Genomic DNA, 14090 nt, shown 5'->3' on the forward strand with positions numbered 1-14090 from the left:
CGTTCAAAAATAGAATAATTTCTCGGTAATTTTCACTCACGATTTAATTGAAGATCAATTGGGCAGACGATTACCGTGTGTTCTTGGTAATCATCGACCCAACTGTTGTTTTTCGTCGATTAAGTAATGCGCGAAAAATAGGATTTGTTCTATTTTGGTCACGACCTTAGGGAACGATCCATGATGAAATTTTACAATCGGGGCAGTTGATCGGTGTGATTTGATACCAGTGTAATTTGGCTGTAAAGCTGTAAGCGTTTTACTTACTGATTCACGTTTGATTTCCTGATCCCGTTTAAAAACTTTCGTATCCTGGTATTAATAATTTATATTTATTTTGTAGTAAATAAGTAGGTTCTAGACATGAAATGTTGAAATCTAGAGAAAATGCAATCTATATTCTTATAAATTAATTCAAATGATGTCTGACATAAAACATTGACTTTATAATAAAAAACATTCTTTCATCATATTTCACATATGCATAACATTTCTTAAACATTGTAGATAATCTATATATATAATTTTGAAGCCTTATTATCCTTTATATTTATTTTAAACATTTGAGACTGCATAAAGTATTTTTATTACATAAAATAGTATTCTTTTAAACCCTCTTGATCTAATGTTTTGGAATATAGTCATATTTTAGTACATCCATGTGCAGTGGTGGTTTTTAGAATTTTTTTAGGTTTATTAATTTTTAAACGCATTTATAAAACCATTAGTAAAATTGTTGTTAACATTATATAGTGAATTATTTACAACAAAAAATTATATTTATAATCTCAGTGATCCCGAATTTTACACGAATTAGGCATTTTATTATTCAAAAAATGGGCACAATTAACACATCTGAAGATAATTCTAAAGATACTGATTATAAGCTATGTCTTTGACCATTCAAATGTGATAAAACATACTATGAATAATGATTGTTTTATAATAAATATTGACCTAAGAATAAGGTAGTATTTTTTTGAAATACGCCATTGCTATTGGCATTTCCCAGTGGTTAAACTACAACATACGGTGGTAGCCATAAATTGACAAACGATAACTGAAGTAGGGAGTAAGATCATGTTAACGCGCGTGTTTGAACAAGGTACATGTATAGGCAAATAACAACTTTATTCTCTCAGTTTTTAATGCAGAAATAAATTTTCTTCTATGAAATATCCATTTAATATATTTACACATATTTTTATGAAAAATTGTTATGTTTCTTCAATCTATCACACTACAATTTCGACCGATCAGTCATATTGCCGAAGATACGAGAATACGTTGCAACTTTACTGAGAATCATTCCACAATATTACTGCAGTAAACACGAATCTTGACTTATGAGAAAGAACTTCAGTAAAATCATTTGTCGGAGTTCAGTATTCTGTGTACTTACAAACACGTAACTCAAGATACGAGTTTATAATATTTATAAAAGTCTTTTATTGAGATACGATTTTTTTGTCATTGCTTAAATCTATTATGTTATAAAGTATATTTTGAAATACGTTTTAGTGGAATATGTGCGTATTCAAATTCTGAATTCATTACATCAAACAACTCAAAATTGACAAAAATTGAGATACGTGTTTGTGGAAAATTAGCGACGACATATTGTGCCACAAATAGATACCTACTGAAGAAGAAAAATCAGGTAAAATTTCATGTGTTCCAATCCCAAAATCACTGGATAGAAATTTCTTTCAGATTGTAATCACTTCTCGAACAAAGATTTTTCATTAAATTATATGTTTAACATGTATTATTTTTTTTTCCAGCAACTTTTGGCACAAACACTTTTGCTTTTGGGTCTGGGGCTGCCACAACGTCAGCAGGCGGATTCGGCGGGGGCTTCGGCTCCGCCCCTGCCACTTCAAACAGCACATTCGGCTTCGGGACTACACCAGCATCCACCACCGGTCAGTAAACCACGCTGTACTCTCTGTTCCAGGATATAATATGTGCAAGACGAAGGCACTACAAATAATGTGTCCTACATTCCTTACTTTGCAGCAATTTCCATAAAACCCCAACATTGTTATAAATCAGTGGCGAAGCGCAGTGATAGATTGTAACTTAAATAGTGCACACTAAACTTTGTCAGTCATTCTTATATGTTTTCATTAAACTAAGAATACAGATTGCAGATGGCGTTGATTAGTTTTGAAGATTCAATTAACCCCTGCCTCTGCAATTTGTGTTCTCAGTTCAACGTAAACAACTAAGTATGTCTGACAAAGCTTAGTTTGCACTCTTTTTTTCGGATCTCGACAACCTACCTCCACTCTTCACCAATTATAATATATTTTTATAGGTAGGTTATAAAATAATGAATATTTATATAATTGATTTTTTATTCAAAACAATTAATTTTGCAACACAGTATGCTGATATAACAATATTAAGTATATTAAGACAGTAACAAAAAAATATAATTTAAAAATTCATAAAATTCGAATGTTTATCGAAATAATAAAAAGCAATCTTTGGAATAAAAAAGTTAATGTGACTTCTGCTGCTGGTTATTTGCTATAATAATTGATAACCGCGGCTTCAGCGCAGTTTCAGCAAAACGAAGCGAAGCCATGCATTCACATCGATACAGTTTCTTTGTTTTGTTTTGATTAGTGTCATTCTCACTTCAAATGTTGGGTTTCTATGTAAACCACGCGATGACTATATACAATAGTGTCATTCATTCCGGAAATGACTTGTAAATTCATTGTGAACCCTGTAGGTGCACGAGTTCTGAAAGATATTTATTACTTGGAATTTAATATAAGCTTTTAAAAATGGATTGGTACTAACTATTTTTGAACTGCAGTAAATTTCTGCGGCCCTCCCAAAAATCTTCGCGGACCACCGGTTAAGAAACTATGCTCTACAATACCATGAGTCTTTATGAAAATTATCATTGACAAAAGTCTCTATAGTTTTATTTATTATTCTAGAATTTATCTATAGTTGGTAATTTATTTGTATACAGGCAATACTGGCTTTGGTGCCTTCGGAACTGCTCCCATTTCTACTTCTTCAATGTTCAGCGGTTTTGGTGCACCGGCTGCAACAAGTACAGCATTTTCAGGATTCGGCACCAACACTGGAACCACAGGTGTGTAAATGTGGTATAATATATACATCTTCCATAAAATATTAATGCTAATGATATTAACTTTTACTCCAAGTGTAAATTTATGCTATTATTAACATAATTCAAATATGCCGTTGATGGAGATTGAAAATATTCTTACAACAAACACTTTTTGTGATTGTAGGATCAGCATTTGGCACTGCTGCAGCCGCACCTTTTGGTACTGCCGGCAGTGCATTCGGTACAGCAAACACGGCATTTGGCGCCGCCCCACCTCCTTTCGGCTCAACGGCACCCGCATTTGGATCGACTGTACCAGCATTCGGATCCACTGCACCCACATTTGGACAAACTGCCCCATCTTTCGGCTCTGCGTTCGGGATGGCCGGAGCGACTGGATTCAGCACTCAAGGTTTCGGAAGCGGGTTCGGGAACAAACCTCTGGGCACCACTGGCACAGGGTTCGGAGGATTCGGCACCAATCCAGGTGGAGCCTTTGGGCAGCAGCAGCAACCATTACAGCAGGTGATTATTTTAAGACTACTTTAGATTACTTTTCTATAATTAAGACTTTTTGTGGCATCGAATATAATTAATTTTATATCAGTTGCAAGTTAAATTGAACAAAATTAAGGTTCTTTCTACTATTAATTGATTCAACAGTGAATCATTCAAGTCAACAAGGACGTAACAACTTGTTTTGACTTACATGCGATTAGTCAATTATCGTGCGTCAAAGAGTGTTTTAGTTTTTTAATTTTAAGTATGGCATCTTCATCCAAAATAGTTTTGAAGTGGTCGAAATGATGTTAATAAACTAAAAAATTCACTTGACGCCATCATGATTAGGACTATCGGTTCAACTTAAATCGATATATGTGAGGGAACATTTCTATCGATTTGTTTTTCAACATTCAATATAAAGTTGAGCAACAAAAACGACATTTGAGAATGCGGCATTAAAAAATCTGACTATTGTTTCCTGCTCAATAAAATATTCAAACTTTCTGTTCAAAGTAAGTGCCAGAACTTTCAATAATATTTGCATAATGTTATGTAACATTTTTCGTGCCACGTTCTATTTGAGCATAGAACATAAAAAATCTGGAAACCATCGTAAAAATTCCCGAAACAAGCATGGCATTCATAAACTACAAAAGAAGTTGTTTATTGTAATGAAGTTCTGAGCCGCGGGCGCTGGTAGGTACCTACTGACTTCACAAAGTTTGGATTTTTTACATGCAATTTCAACCATATGCGTGGATACTTTTTCATATTGTCAGCGAAAACACCAATTAGGTACTTAGACATTTAACTAGTAATAAACGTAATCCGATCCCGGTGCCATCGGTCTAGTTAACTGCCCGGTCGGATTTTATTGCTTAGGGTCGAAAATGTTGTTTTTAAACGATAGACACATTAACAGTTTTGCTTGGTATACCCAAGAAGTAGCTCGTTATAGTGAATAAATGTATGGAGAAAATCATAAACTAAAATTTCAACGAATGTTTCCTCATTACATCCAAGATCTCGCTCAAGTTCGACTGTACGTTGAAAACTAATTATAATAGCTATCAATTTTGGTTTTCGGTTAGTGTTGGTAAAAGAGTTGTAGGCTGCGACAACTTTAATAAGAAATATGGCTGTGGCGCTAGTGCCGCAATGTTTTTATTGCCAGAGTAATACTAGCATTTTAATTCTGCAAACCGCCAGCCTTCTAGTTGAAGTTGTCACAGTTGAGTGCTCTCTTTATGGAAACAACATGTTACACTTTTCCAAAATGCTAAATAAGTACACCTTAATAAACCTATAATGTTAATTAAACTCCAGCCGCAGGCAGCAGCAAATCCGAATGAAGCTCTCGTCAATGCGGTGTTCAATTGCAACGTATTCGGTGACGAGAGAGACCAGATCTTAGCCAAATGGAATTTCCTACAAGCCAAATGGGGTTTTGGTAAGTATTCTATAATTTTATTTTACAAGTCATATTACTATCGACCGAGGATACTTGCTGGAATTTGAATTCAAATTCTAATGGATTTAAGTTTTTTACTATTCCATTTGAGTCGTTTTTTGCAACCCGGGATTCACTTTTCGGCATCTTCAGGCACAGCGCACTCACCAAGCGACAGGGATTCTTGGAGGCGCCGTGTGGTGTCCATATACTCCAACTGAAAGGCAAATGTGATTAAGGAAGAAGAAGTAGATAAAAAATCATATCCTAAGGGGTCTAATATAATATGATAATTTGTGAAGAAGGTAATGGGTTATTGGGATTGTAGAAAATGTAAATCACAAAACCAACCAAATTGAGAATTGAGTGGATATCGATCATTTTCAATGTAGTTTTTTTTTTCTCCAAATGGGGGAAGTTCAAAAATGTTTAAAGTATTTGTGACAAAGTAAAAGTTTTTGTGACAATGGGGGGAGGGAAAATAAAAAAACACTGAAAATCCTATGATATCTCTCATGAATGACTGTTTTTATAGATTTCTTATGATTTTTAATGTACATTCAAAGTACATAATGAAATGATTTATTTATATTGTTTTTATTTTCAGGCAAAGCATATTTCGCAAATAATCAGCCTCCATTAGAGCTGACGGAACAAAACCCCCTGTGCCGTTTCAAAGCGATCGGCTACATAAAAGTCCCAACAACCGATGATAAAGAGGGACTCGTTAAACTTGTCTTCAATAAATTAGAACAAGAAGTCAAGTAAGAACAATCCATTTTTTTTAATGTAGAAAGATTTTTCCTAATTATATATAATCGTTATTCTCAGTTTGCGAACTAATTAAAAAGTAACTGTAAAGGCATCTTTATATTGTGCAATGCAAAAATATACAGTAGGTACATTTCTATGATCAGTGTGTCATAAATACTAGATAAAATAATGCTGGAACCTCAAACTTTCCAATTATACAGACGGAGTCTGACTATCTAAAGCAGTGGTTTCCAAACTTTATGCTACTACGCCTCCCTTTTAAAAAAAATCTAATCTTGGCGCCTCCCTCCCTTTATTTCATTAAATAATACAGATACAATAGTCAAACATGCACTAATACAAAAAATGAAAAAACTTAATTATAAAAATAAACAAGGTTTTACTATATTCTATTAATTTAAAATTAATTTGTTTTTCTTTTCATTTGTTGATGTGCTTGTTTATTAGCAAAAAGTGCTCTTTTTTCTACTAAACGGGAACAATATTTGGATTTCATTGCAGCTAATGCAGAAAATCCCATTTCGCATAAATATGATGTTACGAATGGTAGTAGTACTTTATTTACAACTTGCATTGCTTTTCTTGACAAAGTGTTATAAATCATTCTTCACTTCGATTCAACCACAATTGAACTAGGGTTTTTGTTTCTATAAATTATCGCGTGATAATTCTATCAATTTTTCGTTTTCAATAGTAGTCAATCCAAATTCATCATCGTTCATTGACAAATGGATTCTATATCCACGCGAACTTGTAAAATCGAAATCTTATAAATACGTATTGTGAAAAGTCCATTAGTAAACTATCGATGTGAGTAAATAGATTTTTGTTTGCTTCAATATATCTGGCACAGAAATCATGTCAGTGACAAACCTGATCAGTGCCACGGACGAGTTAACTTGCGGGTTCTTGTAAACATCATAACTTCTGAATGAACTGTTTGTGTATATTTTCTAAACAATATTTATCATTTTAGTGTGAACTAACTAGATAACTTAGGTAAACTCGAGAAACATGTAGATTTGGTAAATTTTCACAAATATTTATCATTCTGTTCCTATTTCATATTTTTTAAGGGATGTATTTTATTCCAAAAATAGCTGGCCTACAAGTGTCCTAGTATAAATTGGCTGGCAGTAATAAGGTTAAAAGTGGAAACATGACAAACTTATTTTTTGTAATTTTGATTTCCACAGCTCCAATTATAAATGCATTCACTTTGTCTTTTTAAATCAGTGATTGCATTAGTGGTCCTTGCATCGATTTATTCACTCATTCTTTTTATAGTTTCAACCAAATAGACAAGTTTAACAACAAATTTATCATTCCTAAACAAATTTGCCTCAAATTTCAATATTATGATCTGACTCTTTTAATCATTTTTTCACGAGATAACCAGCGCGCTTCACAATAGTATGTGAGTATATTTTCAGACAGGTTTGCAAACAACCTTTAATAGGACTGTCTTTTTAAGTAGTTTATAACTAGCGGCCGTTTTATAAACTATGCACTTGCAAACTGCAAACGTGTGGCTACATTTGTGTTAAACTTTTTAAAATCGCTGATCTAAAGCAATGGTACTAAGGCTAATGATAAAATTAGCTGCAAAGCATTTCGCATTACAGATTTAAGTGTAGCAAATATCACACTTGTTTACTCTAATATGCATTTGCTGCATTGAAATGAAAATACCCAGCATTATTTGTATTACAAGTGTAAAAAAGTATTTGTTATAGCAAACTATTATTGTTTGAAATATTTATGTGAGCAATACACAAAATCACAAATAATGCCATGTCATAACAAGCCTCTAAAGATGGTGATTATAAGTCTATAGTCACCATCTTTCAATGAGCCAACATACAGAATAGGTATAATTTTTTCTTTGGATACCAACTCAACTAAGTACAATAAAAAAAACCTTGTGGAATCATCATCAAATGTTGTAAAACAAAAAGTTATTATGTTCCCCTCTAGTTAAATTTCAAACTCTTTAACCAGGATACTGTCTATTTTTGTTTCATGTTGAAAATAACAATGACTTAATTTTCTGTGTTCATGAGATATGAAATTCTGTATAAGTGATATTGTATGAAAAGTATTAGTGCAAAAACATAGTGGTCGGCGGGCGGCGACGTCTTCCGCAACTCAAACGCATAACCGTGTATGAAATATTCATAGACAGTGTCTTTTTTGGGGCATATCACACACGGTTATACGTTTAAGTTTCGCAAGACGCCGTTGCCCGCCCGTCACTGTGGCCAAGCGCTTAGAATACAAAAATAATGAAAATGCGTAATTCTCAAAGTGTACAGAAATATGGGATAAACTTAAACACGTGTTAAAGAATGTGTTATTGTCAATTGATGCGTATGTATCACAATAAAGTTTATCACATAAACGAATCGCACATTCAATATTGGTAACATTTGGTGACATTCCGGAGGCTTTGCATTTCTTGCTTAACCGTTAAGTCATAAACCACATCCAACTTCAAATTATTGGTATATGGCGACTGGTTTCAAATTTTTATTTTATTATCCTTTCTGTGTTTCCAATACAATACTGAATATTATCTGCTATACTAATCATTACCCATTTTTTGTCTTTATGTAGGACTCAGCAGGCTCAACTTCAATCCTCACTCACGGCACTTTTAGGCAACAAACCGAACCTGGTCATCACCATTGACTCGATCAAGGCGATATCGGAAACTAAAACCGAGGTAATCAAATTATGCCGCTTGCGGTTCAGTCTTATCACTTGCACAATACATAAACAATTCATATCAAAAGAGATTGTATTAGATAACTAACTACATTTCATACAAAAAAGGCACAGTCTTAACCACATTTTTAAACAAAACCTCAATTCAATTTCATTGTGTTTTCTTTTAAAAAAATACTGTTATTCACAAAGATGTTGAAAATCTCCTTCTATAGAGATTTAACCTTAATGTATGAAATTCAAGCAAAAAAAGGACCATTGGTCCACATACGAAATTGGCTACAAGTCACTGCACTGCTATTGCTAGCTTATTTCCAGAGAACTTCATACTGCTGCTATGACATTTATTTGCCAATTTCCAGGGCCTATAAAAAGACAATCCATCACGATGAGTATGAGAGATGAGATAAGCAGCTAATAATAGTACACTTCAGCATTATTATTTAGTTGAAAAATCATGTAAAATTTGTGTATAGCCGTTTATAGCTACACTCGAGTAAGTAATCACAGTGAACATAAAAAATGGCTGCTGTTGTGTATGTAAGAAGATCGGAATGGCAACTAGGCGATTTTAATATTTGTGGAGTTTACGAACTAACCATACTTCATGTGCTTGCCAAATAATTTCACACGTCATAACAGAAATAACATATACGACTCGTTCTATTCATAGTCTTAATTCTTTGGTTCTTTATAATATTGAAAGATTCATTCTATATTTTTTTTAAATATAGTGAAATCTTAAATCTTAAAAAAACATGAGTTTGATAGCATTTAAGAAATTTAGTGATGTGCACTATTAATTCAACTAATCTTGATTCTAATTCACTAGTACAACTTTTTTAATCACGCCTTTTCTCTGCCTCGTCTTAAAGGCAATAATGTGATTCATACAATACTTTGGAGCTTTTTGGTGGATACCCAACAATAAAAGACTTTGTAGTCATGACAATTGAACACAAACAATACCACAAATGTAATTCTGATATGCTTTGCATTTACTTCTTGATTTTTAAGATCTTTCACCAGCAATAATTATTATTGATTGCCTTTTCCAAATGTTTACAAAAAAATAATCATTATTGAATTTAGTCTGGCATCCAATCCACTTGAGTCATTTTTTAATACTATGTATCTGTGAATGTTTTTTTCATACTTAATTGAATCTCCTATAAAAAACAGAAAACCTATTTTCACGATTGCCATCAATATACATATAAGATCTTTTTCGGTGAGTCAATTATTGATCCTATAATAAGTAATTTTCTTATTTTCTAAAGGTGATAATATTTGTAATGGAGAAATCTGCAACAGGTGGGTCAGGCTCGAAGGTAGCCGGCCCGCTGCTGGTGCAAGTGTTGAATGCCGCAATGCAGCGTCAGATGAATAACTTGGGAGCCACTAATGTGACAACACATTCCAAACCGGACCTGAAACAGAAGCAAGAGTATTTAGAGACACCTCCTCCAGGTATGTCACCCTAAAATACATGGCTTAACTAAGTCTTCTCTGTAAGCTAAGCAGCCTTGTGCCACTAATTCCTGAATAATTGTTATCTTACTTCAGGTATCGATGTAAGGCTTTGGAAACAAGCTCAGGCAGACAATCCAGACCCAGAAAAATACATTCCCATGCCAATAATTGGATTCTCAGAGGTGATTATTTTTAATATTTTTAATTAGAATTAAGTTTCATACTTTTTTGTGGTAATGGGCCTTGTCCGCCTTAAATAAACTCCTCTATTCTCCTCAGTTTTCCACTCCCCTGCAGATACTGCTTTCCAATCTTCATTTGGCTCTCTGGATACCATTAAGCCATATACATTATTATGGTCCAATAAACGTAAGGTGTTTCTTTCATGCTTGATAATCCATATATTATATGTCCAACCAGCATATTGAGCAAGTGGTTAACATCCATTTCTTGAGAAACCTCTTCATGAGCCGATCAAGAACCATATTAGATTGTGTAGATAATGACAAAAAAAAAAACTGTGAACTATGAGGGAATCGCATATTAAATATAGTGTTTTATTATTCAGGTGAAATGGAGGATGCGTTGTCATGAAGAACAGACGAGGTTGCATGTAGCTTTCCTAACGCGCGCCGCAGAAGAGTTAGCAGAACTGAAAGGGAGGCACGCCTCAACGGATGCCGCTTTGCATGACCAGCGAAGAAGATACATGCACCTTCATCATAGATTACTGGCAGTATGTTTGTTTTTATCACATCCATGAATACAACTCAACAAATAACATAATTACAATTACATATAATGAAACTGTACAGATAAGAGTGTCAATATAATCATAATCAATCAATTCAGAATTAATCTTTTTTTATAGGTGGTAGTCCGTCAAGAAAGTGCACGGCGAGCAGGAGCGGCCATGACGCCTGAAGAAGAAGCTCTGAGAGGACGATTAGAAGCTCTCCACGCACAATTATCAGCACCTACACAATTTAATGTAAGTTAACTGAATAAGTCTACAATGTTACTGAAAATGTTTCATTTATTCTTTGTTTATCATGAAAGAAGTATAAATTTATCACGGGTCACCTGCTACATAATATCTCTCATCTTTGATACCGTAACCCTTTCACCGAAGAGCGAGACTACATTTGATGACTTTCAATCTCAACATTATAAACTGTGTCCAGGCGTAATTTAATTTCAAATGAAGCGATGATTTGAGAAAAAAAATATTTCATTGTTTCCTTTGCAAAATGAAATATCTGGGAAAGCTTCTAATCAAGCCTTTCAGGTATTTCAAAATAAAAATTGTATTCAAAATAACAATTTTTATTGAATACACAATATTTCTTCACTTATTTAATGTTACATAACCAACAGCTTCACTTTAAGCCAGTGGTCTCCAACCTTTATGTTACTACGCCTCCCTTTAAAAAAAATCTAATCTTGGCGCCTCCCCCCCTTTTTTCATTAAATAATACAGACACTTTTTTAACACACAAGTTTTTACTACTTACTTATATCAAATTCATTTTTTAATTAATTTTTTTTTCATGCGACGAATGAGCTTGTTTATTACCACAATCAATTTTAAAAGAAGTCAACCAAATTCATCATCGTTCATTGACAAAAATTAATGGATTCTATCATGAGCTCCACATAGTGAATAGGGCCCACAGGCCAGGATCTTTCACCCATATATTAAAAATATTTAATAGCCCTGAAACAAAGCAGCGCCGCAGGCGACTTTTTTTACTATTAATAAAATTATATGAAAAATGCATTAGCAAACTAACCAAGAATTCAGGAAATAGATTTTTGTTTGCTTCAATATATCTGGCGTAGAAATCATTTAAAAGTGGAGACATGTATTATTGTTATATTATATTAAAGAAATCACGTCAAAAACAATTTAAAAAAAAAATATCACACCCTGCCTACACGCTTCAGTTGACACTTTAGCTACGAGTGACATTTAAATTTGAGGTTATTGTTTTCATGCAACCAGCGGTCGTTTTGTGCATTACCGAAACAGAGCGTTTGCAAAAGCGCCATTTTTAAATTTCTCCGCTCCAAATATTTTTTTAATAGTATTTAAATATGTATTATATTTTAAAATAAACATTCATGCACTGAATTTTCACTGTTACGTTAAGATATGAACTTTTATTTATTTGTAGATATTATGGTATAAAAAATAATTTATTCAAAAATTTTGGCGCCTCCCCTGGCAATAGATCGCGCCTCCCCTGGGAGGCGCGCCTCCCAGGTTGGAAACCGCTGCTTTAAGCTATACATTATTATAACAATGTAACAACCTGGAAATGAATTTTGTATAATACTTATTTCATTTTGCAATGGAAACAGCAATTTATTATTTTGTCTATTTGTCATTTTCAAACACAATTTATAATGTGTTAATTTTCCTCTTTCGTCAGGGTCGTCTTAGCGAATTGCTCTCCCAAATGAGGATGCAAAGATGTCAGACTGCCTTACAAAGCTCTGAAAGATACTCAATGGATCAAGGTTTGTTTTTAAATTTTATAAGTACTCTGTTTTCTAAGTAAGCAATCAGTAAAGTTACTTTTCGATCATTTAAATCTTACTAAAAATAGAAATAAATATTGACGGATAGACATACATATTAACTGAAAGTTTTCAAAACAACAAATATACATATGTAGTATGCTGTGTCGAGTCACTCTCCATTAGTGAAATAAATTTAATATAGAACTGGTTTACGGTATTGATAAATTATCACTTTTATTTTAATACCCAGGTTCGCAAGATGACATCAGACAGTTGTTGACCATGCAACAAAAAGGCATGACTCATCTGATTGAAATAGTCCACAGAGACATGGCGCATCTCAAACTTATCCAAGAAGGAATGACCAGGATAGTTCACGGCGCTGAATGACAAAATACGTAATCGTCAATATGTATATTCTAACATTGTTTAGTAATAAATTACTCTCCCGTTAAATTAACTAATTATTATTATTTGCTACAATATCTGATTCTTTATCCAATAAAACAAAAATCTACATGGAATTTATATTGTAATTTCAATGTTGAAAATATTTTATAATAAGAAATAAAAGAGGAACTGATTTTTTAAAATACTTGTTTTATTTCATGCATCTTATATTGTATTAGTAGTTCTATGCAAATATATTAAACCGTTGTACTTATGGCACGCTTGCTAAAGCCTTGCGGGTCCATCTTGCCATGTAGCATAATATGCATACTATAACCATATGCAGACTGTATAATCTGGGCAATAAAATGTACAAAAAAAACATTTCGCTTATGTGAGAAACATTCGTGCTTATATATTATTATTATAAATTAACGATTTCATATTTTATTTTCTATAAAATACACGGTAATCGTCAGCCCAATTGTCACTGATCTTCTATTAATGAGCGAAAACTACCCAAGAATTATTCTATTTTCGTCATGACTACGGAACGATCCATAATGACATTTCACAAACGAGGCAAGATGATCGGCCTGAGAATCTACCAGTGTAATTTGAACTTTACACACGTAAAATCTGGGTTAAATTTAGAACAATTCCCTCGAATGAGTCGATTATATAAACGAATTGAAATATTAATTGTAGGATTTGATCAATTAACCCATTCGCTGCGGACCTTATAATTAATATTTAATTACCACATTTAAATAACATGCTAATTATATCTAATGGCCACTTGATGGGCAACGCACCAGTTGGGTTGGATGCAGCGAATAGGTTAAATATAAGATAATTGGGTGGATAAAATGTGGTATACATTTATAATGTTTCAGACTTTCACAGACACAATTATCTCCTATAACATAGGATAATAATATATAGGAGATAATAATATATTATATTATTATCTCCTATATATTATTATCCTAAGAGATTTTGGAAAACGCACCAATTTTTTTATTTAAATACCATTTTGTTGATTTTTAAACTATTTCACTTCATTTCTCTCGTATTTACTTCAATTTGAATCCGGCACAATCTGATAAAACTCGACACAATCACAGATACTATCATTTTTAAATCGCG

At 33.1% G+C, this 14090-nt stretch overlaps 1 protein-coding gene across 1 annotated transcript in view; it reads left to right on the top strand.

Annotated features, from left to right (window-relative positions):
- The window catches only part of Nup54 (nuclear pore complex protein Nup54), a 33497-nt gene extending 20356 nt beyond the window's left edge, over positions 1–13141 (top strand). The window contains exons 2-13 of the mRNA XM_085947821.1: positions 1785–1925; positions 2993–3118; positions 3282–3622; positions 4928–5051; positions 5659–5815; positions 8442–8550; positions 9833–10022; positions 10119–10207; positions 10594–10761; positions 10897–11016; positions 12461–12548; positions 12802–13141. Of these exons, the coding sequence (XP_085803947.1) occupies positions 1785–1925; positions 2993–3118; positions 3282–3622; positions 4928–5051; positions 5659–5815; positions 8442–8550; positions 9833–10022; positions 10119–10207; positions 10594–10761; positions 10897–11016; positions 12461–12548; positions 12802–12941 (1793 nt within the window). The 3' untranslated portion in view covers positions 12942–13141. The remainder of the gene's footprint in view (positions 1–1784; positions 1926–2992; positions 3119–3281; positions 3623–4927; positions 5052–5658; positions 5816–8441; positions 8551–9832; positions 10023–10118; positions 10208–10593; positions 10762–10896; positions 11017–12460; positions 12549–12801) is intronic.
- The last annotated feature ends 949 nt before the right edge of the window (positions 13142–14090 follow it).

Source organism: Rhyacophila brunnea, unplaced genomic scaffold (genome assembly GCF_057557595.1).
Source record: "Rhyacophila brunnea isolate RB1 unplaced genomic scaffold, BYU_Rbru_1.0 scaffold_2, whole genome shotgun sequence".
NCBI lineage: Eukaryota > Metazoa > Arthropoda > Insecta > Trichoptera > Rhyacophilidae > Rhyacophila > Rhyacophila brunnea.